The 16,367-nt window shown below is 34.6% G+C and overlaps 2 protein-coding genes across 2 annotated transcripts in view; one reads left to right on the forward strand and one right to left on the reverse strand.

Annotated features, from left to right (window-relative positions):
* Positions 1-7,253: 7,253 nt before the first annotated feature.
* LOC147277245 (pentatricopeptide repeat-containing protein At2g13600-like) lies at positions 7,254-9,206 on the reverse strand. The gene has a single exon (XM_086252886.1). It carries the CDS (start codon positions 9,152-9,154, stop codon positions 7,721-7,723), a length of 1,434 nt encoding a protein of 477 aa, XP_086109012.1. The 5' UTR covers positions 9,155-9,206; the 3' UTR covers positions 7,254-7,720.
* Positions 9,207-9,353: 147 nt separating this feature from the next.
* The window catches only part of HAF01 (HAC13 protein (HAC13)), a 29,777-nt gene continuing 22,763 nt past the window's right edge, over positions 9,354-16,367 (forward strand). The window contains exons 1-7 of the mRNA XM_086252885.1: positions 9,354-9,516; positions 10,038-10,095; positions 10,835-10,941; positions 12,316-12,378; positions 12,588-12,633; positions 13,272-13,529; positions 15,084-15,196. Coding sequence (XP_086109011.1) covers positions 10,050-10,095; positions 10,835-10,941; positions 12,316-12,378; positions 12,588-12,633; positions 13,272-13,529; positions 15,084-15,196 — 633 coding nt within the window. The 5' untranslated portion in view covers positions 9,354-9,516; positions 10,038-10,049. The remainder of the gene's footprint in view (positions 9,517-10,037; positions 10,096-10,834; positions 10,942-12,315; positions 12,379-12,587; positions 12,634-13,271; positions 13,530-15,083; positions 15,197-16,367) is intronic.

A 16,367-nucleotide genomic window follows, 5' to 3' on the forward strand; every position in this document is an offset into this window, starting at 1 on the left:
AGATAGCAAATTTTATAATATCAAAATCTTTTCTGTTTTTGGTTTCAATGATCATTATGCAGAAGGATTTGGTATTTCTGTCACAATGATAATTGCACTTAATACCACAAAAGAAACTGATGAAAATTTTGATCTTAATTCTGCAGCGGATTTAATGTGTACTGAATACATTACTTTAACTTATTCATATAGTAAATTACTGATTGATACATAGACTTATAGATGTACACATGTTAAGCATCAACAGGCAATCAAAATTGGTGCAATATAGTCATGTATCAAAATACTGATGTTTAGTAAAGAATTCATATACAATCGCAGGATCAAATTGTGAACTTCTCATAGCCTGATGATTAAATAATAAGCAGAATACCATAAAAGAATATGACTAGAGTTTTCGGATCTAAAAACAAAATGAAATTTGATTTGTATCTAATGTATGAATGGCTCTGATACCACATGTAAGTCATATTATACATCTTTAACATACACAACTCATAAGCACAAATCAAATATATATGTATGTGTACTGCATTCTATAAAATAATCATGCTTTCATAACAGGTAATCACACAGTAATACATACCTGATGATGTCATGTCTAATTGCAGGTATTTAGCTAGAAGTCTAGATGCACACCAGATGCTCGATGAAAAGTCACAATGCACAAGTCTTCCTACCAACACAATGCTTCAGAACTTCACACGAGATGGGGCAGTGAATGAATAGCTCAAGTACTTGTGTGGCTGGGGACCTATGCTTTATATAGAGTCTTGAGATTCCGAGTGTCCTCCCACTAAGGTACCTCTCTCTCAATCCTAATTAGACTCCTATACAAAGACTTATTTAGTTATGCTTAGCATACAACACATAGTATTGTTTATCCAAGTAATCCTAGTCCATACTGGTTTAGGATTCCATCCTTATGTGGACTGGTCATGAAGTGGTTTGAGTTAATCTCCTTTTTACTTGCAACTTAAGCAAAACACTTAGTTGAAACCTAGTAGAACAAGGCCTAATGTCCACGAGTATCTTACATTGATATCTGTATGTATTGTATGTAGTTACGTATCTTCTTATAATATGCACGTACTGCATGTTATAAGCAGCTTTCTTTATGTGCTTAAACATTAATTTCATCTTTATGAAGTTTTATTTGGTGTGTTGTGAATGTAAAAGAGATAGTGGTTTCAAAATTATGTAAGCCTTATTAATTTCAGTGATGTAATTTCTCTCACTTGGTATATTTTACAAGGCCTATGTGGGTTACCGTACATGCAGCTGCCTGCAACGTATTATCTCCACAATATTTTAGTTCTTGTTACAATTCTTAGAGAAAATCAGTGTTCATTTAAATGAATGATAAATTGATAATACACTGATCGAGCCTTTTATAGGCTTTTAAGTTTTAACCAACAGTTAGCTGTTATTAATAACAGGAAAACTAACTTTGCTGACCTGGAATTACCCTGTACAGATAAGACAAACTAACTACCTCTATCAATTCTAGGGGATGATAAAAATGGAAAAGAATGATCACAAACCGTAAAACTGAAACTCAACCCACCCCTCTCCTATCACAAACAGGGATCCAAAATCTTCTCTCATTATCTTTCTCGAGGAGTCTATGGCTCACATCTTTTCCCTTTTGCTCATCTAAGCTACTATCTTCTTCACTGGCCAAAATAAAAAAGCTACTATCTTCTTCTTCTTATCTCTCTTCGATCTCACAAATCCAACAATCTCTACCTCCTCTCTCATGACAGATTTTCTCTCTTTTCACAAAGATTGGAGCTCTACCTCCCTCACTAAAGCCTTATGCTTCAACAAATTTTGAAAAAGATAATTTATTGTGTCATTTATGTGAAGTGAACTTTGTTGGAAATTATATATATATTACTAGTCTCTCAACACGCACTATCACGCATTTGCGTTTAGATAATAATATGATATTGTAGTTAGTAGGTGAATTAGTGGAAATTATTTAAATTAATTTTATTTAACCTCTTCGATTAAAGTTTATTCTTTAATAGTTTTGTTTAACAAACAGTATTTTAAGCAAAACAGAATTTGGTCAAACCTGAAATACCAAACTCTTTTGATATTAAAGATACATAAAATATTTATTTTAATATTATTGTGGGAACTAGATTTTCTTCGAGGCTGAGAAAATGCCATGTGTCCAGTAACAATCTTTTTGGACGAAAGTACCCCTATCGACATGCAAGAAGTAGGATTAAGACCCTAATAAGGGTTTTTAACCTTAAGCAATGTCATAAAGGGGAGGTGACTGTTTGGCTTATGGCATAAGAGACCTCTTCTGCCGCCCTCCCTTTTGGGCTAAAGCCCCGCATATGGGCCTCAGTCAAACGCCTTTGCCCAGTGGCCCACTATTTACTCAAAATTGCCAACAGGCCTTGAATTGGCAAACAGGGCACCAACTCATGCACGAAGGTGCATGCCTGTGCGAAAAATTTATTTTGTGATCATAACATATATTGATAAACTTATATTAGCGCTTAAAAACAATCTTTGTGAAATGAAGTTAATTAGAGTAATATAATCTTATTGAAAACTTTTGTGATTATCACAAAATAATTAATATATAAACTTAGATTAATATATATGCATATATTTCCCTTTGATAGCAAACTTGATATAGATTATCATAGAAGAAATTACAAATATGGTCCACTTAGTTTATACCTAGTTCAATTTTGGTCCACGATTTTTTTAAGTTATGATTTTAAATAATTTTGGTTGTGTTTTCTTCAATTATAATTGAAGTATAAGTTATATTTCATTATTTTTTAGTCATAGGAACTAATTTAGAATATTAGTATCAAAGAGAATTGAAGTTTGGTGAAGTTTGAAAATTTTGAAAATTTTCTAAGAAAAATTAGTAGTTTCGGGTACCCTACTTTAGCCAATTATCTTGAGTTTTAGAACTCTGATTTAAATGATTTTTATATGGTTGTAAAGAAGAGATACATACTTTTAAAACAAGTATATGTTTGCTAAATTTGACTGAGATTTGATAGGGTGAAAGACGAGACAAATTTGAGAAAACAAATCTGAACTGTTATTGAATAAGTGCAATAATTAGTGGATCAAAACAAAACTTAAAAATAATCGTGAACCAAAATTAAACTAGATATAAAATAAGTAGAACAAATCTATAATTTCCTCGTTATCATTTATTAATATTCAATTTACTTTTTAAAGTCTTTTGGTCCAATAAAACATGATCAGTTGATTACTTCATTAAAAAAGTAGAGTCATGGTGGCCCACCCATTACTACGCTAGTGCATAGTTGGGAAGATGGAATTGCCTCACACATTAGTAGTGTATTGGCAATATATAATTGGAAGATAATTGGCCCAATGAAATTGAATGGACCTCTTCTAAAGCTCTCTTTACTTTTAGTCATCATTGGTTGCCAATTCTTCAAATAACGATCATATTTATTACCAATCAATATAAGGTTTTTATCACAAATAATGTCTCAGGTTTTATTAAAACATCAATTTGGTTTCTAAAGTGCAATTTCACTTAATGTCATCTTCATCTTTACCACCGAATATCAATTTGGTCATTCCGTCCACTTTTGTTTGATTTTCTGTTTAAAATACCATTTTTCAAGGGCAAATATGTCTTACACCCTTAGACATACTTTGAAAATTCGCCAAAAATAATTCTGAACACGAAAAAATTCTCTGAAAATTTTTACGAACTTGTCTTGATTGCTACTATTTTTATATGGGGTCAAATTATCAAATTGACGTTTAGTATTTTCTAGAAAATTTGGAATTCCAAAACTAATTTATAGAAAATTAAAATAACTTTTTGTTTTAATTTGACCTAGTATAAAAATAGTATTAGTCAAGATGAGTCCATCTGTAGGAAGTTTCATGGAATTTTTCCAAGTCCCAAACTATTTTTGGCAAATTTTCAAAGTGTCTAGGGATATAAAGACGTATTTACCCTTGAAAAAATGGTATTTAAACGGAAATTAAACAGAATTTGACAGAGGGACCAAATTGATGTTCGGTGGCAAAGATGAGGGATGACATTGAGTGAAAATGTACTTTAGGGACCAAATTGATGTTTGAGTGAAATTTGAGGGATTATTTGTGATAAAAAGCCATTAATATATTTACTGAAGTTCTAATCGCTATGAGAGTTAGACTTCCTCATCCCTCGGTTGCAAGTGTAAATAGAATGCCCATAAAAGCCGGTGGAAAAAATCATTAATTTAATAGTTCGATAATTTTAAGGTACTGACAACTCAAAAGTTAACCAAAAACACCCAACTCACAAATTTAACTTGCAGGTAACATTCAAACCCACAAAAATTAACTTCCAAGTAACATTCTAAAAAGCCAAACATTCAAGCGCCATATAATTAAGGACAAAACACCACATGGGAAATTCATTAAAATTTAACCATAGCCACCTTTATCCTCCTTCATTTGCAAACCACATTTCAAAAAATTATTAGATATGCACATCAACAAAATGACAAAAAAAAAACACAAAGAATAAGAAAGTTTTTCTGAAATTGTTACATTAATGAAGAATTTAAGAATTCTGACACTTCATTGGCCAAAAAAAAAAAAATTATGAGACTCCAAATTTAAACTGGTAACATCAAATTTGAGAATTTTGCAAATGAAATTACAATTGAACTGAAAGTGCAATTGAGATTGCAACTGAAACTGAAACTGAAACTGCAAACTGAAATTGTGAATTGAAATTATGAGCTGAAACTGCAAATTGAAACTGCAAACTGAAAAATCGATTTTAATGCAATCAACTAAATATCTGAGCTCAAAATAAAGGTAAATATGGATTTGAAAAATTGGAAATCAAACAAACAATAAAATAAGAAAACAAAAAGTTGCTATGAAACCAAAAAGATGACTCGGCCATAGTCTCTGACACATTTGCAAGCAGAGCATTCTTTCATATAGAGAGAGAGAGAGAGAAAGGAAAAGAGATAGAGAGAGAGAGAGATTGGGTCCTAGTTGCTGGTTCGGTGGTCAGAATATATCATTATGGTGAGAATGTGGACGGAGAAACCATCGGTGTCTGATGTGGTGATTGGATCGGCGGCGGCTCTGAGTGTGTCTCGGTGTGTGCATGTGGTTGGTTTGGCTTTCTTTTCTTCTTGCTTCTACTACTTTCTTTCTCTCCATCGACTCTCTCTCTCTCTCTATCTGTGGACTTGAAAATGGTTGGTTTAAACTGCCAGCTAACGACCAAATCTAGCTATGTGACCTAATACTTACAAATGTCACTTTATTGTTAAATTTGAACAATATGTATAGTAGAGATTAAATAGGATGCTTGTCATGCATCATACACTAATTTATTCTTAATTTAAAAATTTAAAATTAAAAAATGATTAATAAAGGGACTCAACTAAAGAAAAATTATAGTTTACTTTTGAAAAAAAACACAATATTGTTTGGGATTCTCTTGTAGCTAATTAACAGAATTATATATATAATTAATAAGAGGGTAAGATCTCATAAGAAAAAATAATTAAGAAAGAGAATTAGTTAACAATTATTATATTATTATTATTATTTTTTTTAATAGGTTTTCTATTTTCCTAAAACCATAGATGGTGATGAATGGCCAATTAATAGTATGTGTTGTACACTTGTACCCCTTGTTCTTTAGCTATATATACAAACTCATAACTAGCCACATTTTCCACATTCAAACTGAAGAAAAGAATTGTTTCATTGCTCACTATTCCACAGTAATTGTAATCTTAATTTGATTAAGATATGGCCTCGTTCAACTGCTTCATGTTAAGCTTCTTAATTGCTTTTAGCTTTATGAGCATTGATGTTAGTCTAGGTGCTCGTAATCTCTTACAAACTTTGCCGAATATTCCCGGTTTAACATTGCCACCTTTACCATCACTCATAAAACCAATCTCAGAACTTCTACGCAATGTCTCAGAAGCCCTTCCCAAATTAGTTCCAAACCAGCAACAAGCAGCTTTGCAGCCTTCGTCCAGCAACAACATCATGACTTCAGTTCCAATCTTGCCCAACGTCACCGTCCCAACGGTCACTGTTGCGTTGTTGCCTCTGCCAACTCCTTAATTTACTTTCAACCAATCACTACTAGTTGTGTGTGTGTTTAAATATTATACATGTAATAATGAAAGGCCTTGTGTCTATGCTTCTCGATCCATCTCCTGGAAGTTGACTATCAAAGGCTTTAAATCGTTTGTTAAAGTTTATTTTTACATTTGTAAGCATTTTACCTACGTTGTAAAAGAAAAACTTGCGTGTAATTAACGGTTGTATATTCCGATACTTTTACAATATCTATTCACATGCTAGTCATGTGATCAATCATTTATTGTGAGATGAATGATGTATATTGTATACAGTCATTACATGAAAGTTTTTCTCTATGGTTATATATATCTAATAAATTTTTAATTTTCCGTGTCATGTATTTATAGAGATGTTATTTTCATTTCCATATTTTATATATTGTTTTTGTTATTATTATTAAAGAACTTAATTATTATTATCGTTAAGTTATGTTAGTCACTTTTCTATGTTGAGCGCTTCTCTACTGCGAAATAAAGTGCGAAAACATTCCAGGATGTGAGTGAGTCTTCAGAGCAAAGACTCGAATGCTTATTCACATCCTGCACTCAATATGCCGTAGTAGAGAAAATTTGTTGTATATTACCCTTTACATATACAAGAGATGGAAGTATATATTTACGCCAACTGTCTTTCTTATTGGCGCTTCTATCAACAAAATTGCTTCCAAAGCATAGAAGTTAGTTGGGAATGGACAACAAATAAATTTTTAATCAACCCATTATTGGGTTTTACAGTTTCCCATCTTTCATATACGTATTCAGAAAATAATAGGACTCATATTAATTTAGACCCAAATGACCAGAAAATAAGGCTGCTTCAGAAATGCCATTATGCCAAATCACTTGTACACGCTCCCGTCGCATTTAGGGAATTGAATTCGCTTAGTGAAATCTATGCACAAGTAAAGTGCAGTCATGGCATGAAAATTAGTACTTCTGCATCTCCCTGAAAATCTGAGAGACATTTCTGCATACCTTTCCTCATACGTTCAGCCCAAATGAAGAAAGAAATTTTTGTTTTTGTTTTTGATTTTTTGAATGATAGCTAGGATGAAGAATGCAAAAGTAGAGTACTTTTTAATTATGGAAATTGGAATTTTCAGGGGAGTTTTATTTAATTAATCATTTCAATGGTTGACACCATCCTGGTTCCACTCACCTGCTGTCTGGCAATGAAAATGGAATTACTTAACAATCTATACCAAAGAGCATATGCAGCTGCCCCAAGCATAATCAGCTTACTCAAAGAGACAAAGACTGCTGCTCAATGGCTTCTGGAATCATTTCTCTGAGCACCATTCTTTACAATTATTTCCTATTCTTTTTGGGCAGCTATAAGGACAAAGTGAATTGTGAAGGTTTTACCTTCAAATTTTCCTCTGGTTATATTCCAATCAACAAGAGAATTGTCCAGTTCAGTCTCCAAGGTGCCACACACAAGCAGAGTAGTTCTTAATTTCATGTATGAGTAAACCAAAAGCTGTTTACCATCCCTTTCAGCCTTTCCCTGTTTCGACTTCGATTAGATGCTATCAGACCATGAATGCCATGATTCCATCAGCTGCAAGCCTATCAATTCAACTTGTGACTTCAATCCAGCTACATCCAATATCTTTCCTTAACCCCTTTTCTTTCATCAACTCCCTCAGATGACCAATCTCATGCCACATTCCAAACCTAGCGTATAAGTTCGATAACATAACATAAATACCATCATTCTGAGGATCCAACTCAAGGGCCTTTTGAGCAGCAAGTTTACCCAATTCAATATCCCCTTGATCTCTGCAAGCACTAAGCAAAGCCCCCCACATAGAGACACTGCAGCTGCTGTGACCCTTTTGAAGCATCTCATTAACCAGCTTCCACGCCTTACCCAATTCACCAGCCCTACAAAGCAAATCAACTAGACAGCTGTAGTGCTCTGGACCAGGTTCCAACCCAAAGTCACGCACCATAGATTCAAAATACTCAATGCCAAGATGCAATTGGCCGGTGTGAGCACAAGCTGAGATGACTGTGACAAATGCCACCCCATCCGGGTTAATTCCCTCCGTCAACATATCTCTGAACAATCCAATGACCTCTTTATGGTGTCCATTTCTACCGTATACACCAAGCAGTGAAGTCCACATAACCACATCTCTTTTTCCCTCTCCTTTTCCAGCAAAATTGAAAACTTGCCAAGCCTTTGCAACCAGGCCACATTTTCCATACATTTCAATCAATGAACTCTGCAGAAACACATCACTTCCCACATCATAAATTGAATGGATGAGATAAGCGTGCACCTGCCTACCCAATTCTATTGCAGCTAGCCCAGCGCATGCACGTAATGTTGCCGATAAAGTGAAGTGATCATAATCCAAACTCAGTTCGGGCATCATGTGGATCAATTCTAGCCCCTCAACCCACAACTTGGCCTCACCATAACCTGATAAAAGCGCATTTGCACAAACAGTGTTCCTAATCGGCATTTCATCAAACAACATTTCTGCATCTTTAATGAACAATGATTTAGCGTACAAATCAATCAAAGCACTACCAACAAAAACACTAGAATACCAGCCTGATTTTGTCACATAGGCATGTATCTTTCTACCAAAGTTAACATCTTTAATGGAAGATGAAGCAGTTAATGAACTACACAAAGCATACGTATCTATAGAAATGCCACTACTATGCATGAAAGAGAAGGTTTTCAGGGCAAGATAACTAAACCCATTTCGGCAAAAATCAGATATTAACACATTGAAGGGTAATGGGTTACTGGGTTTAATGCATTTGAAGAAGTTTGCTAAGGTCTGAAGGTTGTTGTTTTGGGGAAGGCATTTGGTGTATGAGAGGATGAGTTTAGCTTGAAAATAAGGGGATGTAAAAAGCAAGCCTGTTGTTAGTAGTTGAACATGGAGTTTCTTAACGGCACCGAGATTCTTGGTTTGAGAAAATTGGTGTATATAACGAGCAATGGCATCAAAGATTTGTGCTTTATATAAGGGGGAATGGTTGGACATCAAAACATTCAAAACAGAATGAGTAAGGTTTGGTTGCACGAGTAACCTGAGGAAAAATTGTTGTGCACTGTATGCGTATGCCTTATACAGTTATACTTCAGCATCCATTCTCTCAAATCCCACAGGGGTAGTTTGGTCACTATGCAACTCCATGTGTATATAACAAACAGAGGGCATCGTCAGTGGCCAAAAAAAAAAAAAAAACAAACAGAGGACATCGTCAGTGGCCAAAAAATCCCTCCTCTGCTAGTTTTGGCTCCCCTGAGTTCCGTCGCCTCCTCCAGTTTCAGCCACCGCCCGCCGCGCCCAACCGCACCAACCGAACGACGACGTTTTAAGGCCATCATCACCTTTTAAATTAGGTACTCTAATTCTCAATTCGATATCATCTTATAGATTTATTGGGGTTTTTTGGGGGTGTTTTTGGTTGATTGAGTTGAACGGGTAATTAGGTATTGGTTAATTACATTTTACAAACTCTTTAGGGCTCAGCTTTTTGTTCTCTTTGCCGTTCAATGAAGTGAATGGAATTTCAATTTAAGCTTCGCTTTTGTTTTTAATTTTTCTCAAAGAGTCAAAACAAACCCTCTCGTTCTTTTAGCTTTCTTATAGTCTGTAGAGGTTGTATAGAGCACGAATGTGTAAATTCATTGGGTCCTGTTTTGTTAGTTTTTTTTTTCTTTTTCATAAGTCTTATATGGCTATGGTTGAAGTACATTTTTTTTTTTTTTAATGCTAAGCAGCAGCAAATGTATAATCCCTAGTCGTTTTCTATAAAGAAAAAAACTAAAGTGCCTTCTTTTTCCTAATTCTGGTTTTTTTTTTTTCTAGAGTAGTTGCAGAGGCTTATTGATATTTTGAATTTTTGTAATGGTTATTGCAGAGGTGTTACAACATGGGTTATGATTCTGATGGTGCTTCTCAAGTTGGAAGGGATGAAGGTAAGGCTGGCTGTTTAACTCAAAACTTATCCATATATGTGTTTTGTAGTTCAACACTTTTGTCTGTTCGTTCTTTGTTATGTGAACAAAGTTTGAAATATCAAAGTTGAAAGGGGATAGAAAAATGCCTTAGACCAGACGAGTTATTACTGGTCCTGGCTGTTGATCCTAGCAATATTTCTTTCTCCGAGCTCCACTTTTAGTTAGCTTGTTCTTATAAAAAAAGGTGGCAAGAAACTTTATTATGTAGGTCAAATTAAGTTAATACGCTTCGGTAACATTGCCTATTTTTTCAATCAGAATGTATCTTGTAACTAAATCCCCAAAAACCCAGAGCGTTGCCCAAGCCGTTTGGTTGGATTAAACAACATTCAACATTCAAAACCCCCGAAAGATCAAATTTTCGTCACCCAGTATAGTCCCATGGTCAAAAGTGACTATTTGGTGAAAATTCCCTATGTTAATGTCTTAATTAGGGCTTTATTTTGTTTCTATTTTTTTGGGTAATGGTGTTAGTTCTTATACATTAGCTGTATTGCTGATGTGGACCACAAAGTGTACTTGATTGATTCTCAATAAATGAAGTTGCTGTTTCTCTTTAAAACAAATTTGCCTTGTTTGTAATATTGTGCATTTATATAATACATGCATGGCAGTTGTAATTTATTTCAATTCTTATTTACTATGATTTACAGTTTTGCATACCTGAGTGTTATATACCAAATTTTGGATTTGGCAGATGATGAGGAAGAATATGAGGAGAATGGTAGGGGTAGTCGGCTTCTGGGATTTATGTTTGGCAATGTCAATGACTCCGGTGATCTTGATGTTGATTACCTTGATGAGGTAACCTTACTCCCCCTTAATTTTAGGTTTCATTGTTGTGGTCAACTGGTCATACAGACAAATAACAAGAAGCACTTGCATACAAATATACTAAAGTCTACCTTAGGTGTCATGTGAAATTATATAACAGATTAACAGGTTCTCGAAACTCAAGTGCTCGACTGTGGTTTTGAAATAGATTATGGATGGGTTAACGGTTATAGGAATGCACGTGCAATGAATCCACCTACTTGGACATATTAGGTAATTTCAACTATAAGCTCCCTAGACCAGTCTGGGTAGCAGTTTGTGGAGGGATAATATTGGGGATGGGGTATCAAACTGACCAATCTGTCCATGAATACCACTGCCCAATCAGTAAAGATAACAGAAAAGGATAAGTCCCTAAATTCAGAATATATTGATGCCCAAAACCGAACCCTCTCCCATAATTGATCCGCTTCATCTCCCATAATTGATCCGCCTCCTCTCCCTTAATATCAAATATCCTTCTATTTTTCTTACCCCACACTACCCAGAAAATAGGCATCACAGCACATCTCTCCAGACCGCACCCCTCTTTGCTCTAAACAACTTATTGTTCACATAATAAAGCACTACATGAAGATGTGATGACCCAGCTCAAGTGTGCCTCCCTAAACAATCTTCGCCATAATGATAACGCAACTGAACTTCTTAACAAGAAGATAAATGATCGCACAACTGAATAGTGAAGAAACAGATGTTCCAAGCTATCATCACCACAATTACACTTAACCCACCAATGGGGAGAAAGACAACAAAAAGGTCTTTTCCTCCAAACCATATCAGAACTATTTGGCAGTATGGCTATTCATCTTCCATGTAATTTTGAATGGCTAGTTAAACATATTAATAAATAACTTATCATAGCGCTTCAGATACTTTTTGGTCTACAGAAATAACATGAACTAAATTCCTGGAATATCTTCTAAGGCTGACATCCAAGTAGCATCTCTTTTGGTCCTTTTGAAATTCCAATATATTTGAAGATTTTTTATTCCACTACAAATTATCTGGGACATTTGACACTGCATCAAGTTCTCCCTGTTAGAGAGCACTTGTTCTCATGTTTCGAATGGTTCAAACTTGTCTCTATTCCTTGCCTTTTGAGCTTGCAATAAACTTGATTTGATTCCTCTCTCTTTTTCTCTTCCTTTTTTCTTTTTTCATTTTTATAAGGCAATGAAGATGATAGAGTCATTCTTATTCAGTTAGGCAATGAATTTGTTTGCAATAGAAAAATCAATCATTTAGATATTCATGAGCTTTTTCATCTTGCACATTCTGAATTTTGATTGGGTTTCCAGTTTAGTAATGTAATCTTGATGCTAAAACCACAATTATGCCTTTCAGGATGCAAAGGAACATCTTGCTGCACTTGCTGACAAGCTGGGTCCGTCTTTCACTGATATAGATGTATGGATTTCTTATTCATCTATTTAGGTCTATTGCTCTATTTGATACTCTTGAATATTATTTGAGGGTCTGTTGTCTTGACTTCTTATTATATTTAAGGGAGTTATACTTGCAATTCTTCCTTGGCACTCTCTTATTCTTTTAGTGTGCTTTCTCCCTACCACTCTTTATTTCTCTTCCCTGATACAGAACTTTTTGTTTGTATTTAGCTGTCAGGAAAATCACCACGAACTTCAACTGATGCTGTTGAACAAGGTGATGTTGTAAGCCAGGGAAACCGATCTCGTGCATTTTTGTGATGTTTTGTTTGTAAACTCCCTCTTCTCCCTCATCCCCCCGGGTTCAACTGAGTTCATATTTATTTGTTATACTTATGAATGACATTTTCTGCTATTGGCTATCTAGTAATTCATTTTGAGAATAAAGTTATGTAGTGAATTCACCTTTGGTGTTTCATCAATTCAAGCTGTAGTGCCCTGTTTCCGTTTTCCTAACTCTGAATATATTATTTCCTTGTTTTATCTTGCATTTAAAGAATTGTTAAGGTTGTATTATTACATGTTAGTCAAGTTGCATTTTCTCAGTAACTATAATTTCTTTTTCTTAAATTTTTTTCATTATACATATTGGACTAAACCCAACACTAAATGCATTTTCCTATACGGTTTTATACTTGTTCTAGCTAAATCTCATGTATAGTAATTTGGCTTTTTCATTTTTGTTTATGTTGGTGTTCTTTTCCTGAATGCCATTTTCCTTATTATTTCTTCTTTTTTGTGTGGGAGTTGGGGGGAGATCCATTTCGTAAAGGAATAGGAAATAAAGATTCAGTCTTCTGAATGTTCTCATTTTAATCTTCTGACTATGCATTGATTGGTGTTCTTATATGTCAGATTATGATGAGAAGGCTGAAAATGCAGTTAATTATTTTGATATTGATGAGGATTTTGAGGGACCAGAGATTCAAGCTGCTACTGAGGAGGACCATTTGCTGCCTAGAAAGGAATATCTTTCTGCTGAAGTTTCATTGGCTACTTTGGAGCCCACAGGATCTGTGTTTGGTGATGAAAATTATGATGAGGAAATTGAACAGGAAATGGAACATGAGGTGGTTGAGAATGATGTTGATGTTCAAACTATCTCTTTATCAGGTATTCTTTTGGTAAAATACAGTTTTCTGTTAGTTGCTGACTTCATCATGTGTTCATCAATCTGTACATTTTTTTGTTTTTTTTATAAGAAACAGACTTTCATTAAAAGAAAGAATAAAACAATACAACATACAATGCAGTGAACAAGATGTCTACTAACCTACACTTTCCTAGATAAAAAGCTCTAGGATGATAAAAAACCATACATACAAAAGTTAGGAGAAAGTCTCCCTAATACACAACAGCCCCCCAATTAGACAAGATTACAGAAAATGAAAACTCCCTAAAAATTGGAGTAACTGATGCCCATAAAGAAGCCCAAAATCGAACTCTCTCCCACAGAATATGCACCTCTTCCTCCTGCACATCATCAAAAATTCTTTTATTTCTCTCCAACCAAATTACCCACAAAATGGCCATCATAGCACATCTCCCCAACACCATCCTCTTCTCTTTCCCTTCAAAAAACTTAAAACTCTCTGACAGCAAGGCAGTACTAGAAGCTGGAAACTCCCATCTCAACCCACACTCTCTAAAGAGTCTCTGCCACAAGATGAAGCGACTGGGCACTGCAGCAATAAGTGATCCAAACTCTCCGCCTCCTGTCTACACATCACGCACCAATGAGGAGATAAGCAGGAAGAAGGTCTTCTTCGCTGAACCAGATCACAGGTGTTCAGCCTTCCATGAGCAACAATCCAAGCTAATACTCGTACCTTAGGTGGTACTTTTGCCTTCCAAATTACCCGAGAGGGAGGAAAATGAGAAAGAGAAGGATTATCCATTAAAATCCTCGAGACCACATATTCGTACCTTATGTCTAGACCACATATTTGTTAAAATTATAATGATTTTGCTCATATTTAGTAATATATGGGATGTCAAAATTTCTAAGATATGAAGGTGTATAATTCAATAGATTTATTTTAAAATATAGTGAAAATTTCCAACAGAAATATGGGAACGTCACGTTTATATATTCGGTGCATATGTGTACTATATAATTTGTGTCAATAAGACGGGTATAAATATACGAAAATATGTATATATAAACACACAAATATTTCCTGGCCAGACAATGATGACATAACGATTGCTATGTTGCCATATCATTGTTTAGGTTGACTCTTGACTGAATATTTGGTCCTTGTGGATATTCTTTAGCTTTGTATCAGCATTGCTGTGAAATTTTAAGAGAGGATTTGTTAAGGGTATGTGGGGAATTTAATAGAAATAGGATTATACCATTGACCAATAAGACCTTTATGTGTGTAATTCCCAAGAGAGCAATGAGCGTGGTAACGAGTTTATTTAAAATTAGGAGGTGATGTAAATGCAAGCGTTTTAAAAAAGAGAGGAGAAAACTAGCTAATGTAGACAGGGCTGATAAGTTCATATAGGACAATGAAATAAATCCATAGTTTTTTCTTCGTTTGATATTTTGTTTCTTGTTTCTTGTTTATTTATTTTTTTTAAATTTTTTTTAAATTTTTTTTATTTTTTCTGAGCTTTCTGTTTTGATATTTGACTTAGTTTAGCATATAACTCTTTCAGGTGAGGACGGTAAGTGTCTTGCAGGGGATTCTAAAGAAAAATCTTCAGAGGATGGTTGTCAAATTCGCCGTCTAGATTCTGAAAATTTGTCTGCTCATGTAGAAGAGCTCCAGGTAAGATTTTGATCATATGTATTAAATGTTCCATATCTGTTCTTGCTTTCGGATATTATTTGCTTTGACATGCAAGGTACTTTTTTTTTTTTTTTTTTCCTATATGAGGTGTATGATAAGAGATGATCAAATGCATGTGATTATATTTAACAGTAATTATAAAGCCAAAACTTGATTTAAATTCTATGGAGGCATGGAAAGGAGTGGTGGACTGGAGTATGATACCTTTAATTGGTCCAGCAGTGAAATTTAAACAATTTTTAGGTGAATGAAAAAAGCTGCACTTGGCATATCTTAAATCATACAGCACATCCTTGCCACTCTTTTTTATGGCCTTGGTTTCCTTTCCACTTGCAGCTGTGAATGGCTTCGAAGTTGAATTATTATCTTAGAATTAGAAATAGGTTCTTCCAATTAGTTCTAGCATAAATTGCATAGATTTAGGTTTTTCTTAATGATATGTAGGATTCTAGAAACGCTATAGTTGTGGTTTGAAACACTATGTGTCTTTCTTCTAATTGGTGTCATATGTGCATGTAAGTTTAGACAAGTTTCCTTTGAAGTGGATGAATGAGGAGACTGTTAATCATGGTCTTCTCCACTGCCTGATAGCCTTAGGCATGTGGCTAAAACTGTTTAGCGAGGTGATTTTGAGTTGCGTAATTCCAGTAGGATGTTTTTCTTTGCTAAATGAAAGATTCAGCAGATTTGGTGGAAGGAGAAAGGCCAGGGTATTACGGAAATGCAGGGTGTTGGTGATAATTTGGGTTATTTGTATGGAGAGAAACAAAAGAATTTTTGAATAGTATAGAGGGGTTGAGGTTGATGAGCTGTTGTAGAAAGTAAGGTTCTGGTCATCACTTTGGGCATTGGTTTCATCTGTTTTTAGAGGCATAACTCTTTGGGCCCGTTTGGTTGGGAAATCAATTCTTATGCCTTTTCTAGGGGAAGGGAATGTAAGATTTCCATTCTTGTGTTTGGTAATGTTGGGAAAAGTAAACCAAGATTTACCTTTTTATTTCCATTCCCATGTTTGGTTTGTGCAGAAATAGGAAATAAAAATTGTCCAATTTTTCAATTATACCCTCATCTATATATATATAATGAATGAAGGTATGTAATAAATGAGGGTATTTAATTGGTATTTTCACATATTAGCAGGGGCATATTT

The sequence above is a fragment of the Dryas octopetala genome, chromosome 8, assembly GCF_963921425.1.
Source record: "Dryas octopetala chromosome 8, drDryOcto1.1, whole genome shotgun sequence".
Lineage (NCBI taxonomy): Eukaryota > Viridiplantae > Streptophyta > Magnoliopsida > Rosales > Rosaceae > Dryas > Dryas octopetala.

Bases quoted from the DNA above. Each gene is read 5' to 3' on its own strand.
- LOC147277245 (XM_086252886.1), bottom strand. From the start codon at position 9,154: ATGTCCAACCATTCCCCCTTATATAAAGCACAAATCTTTGATGCCATT.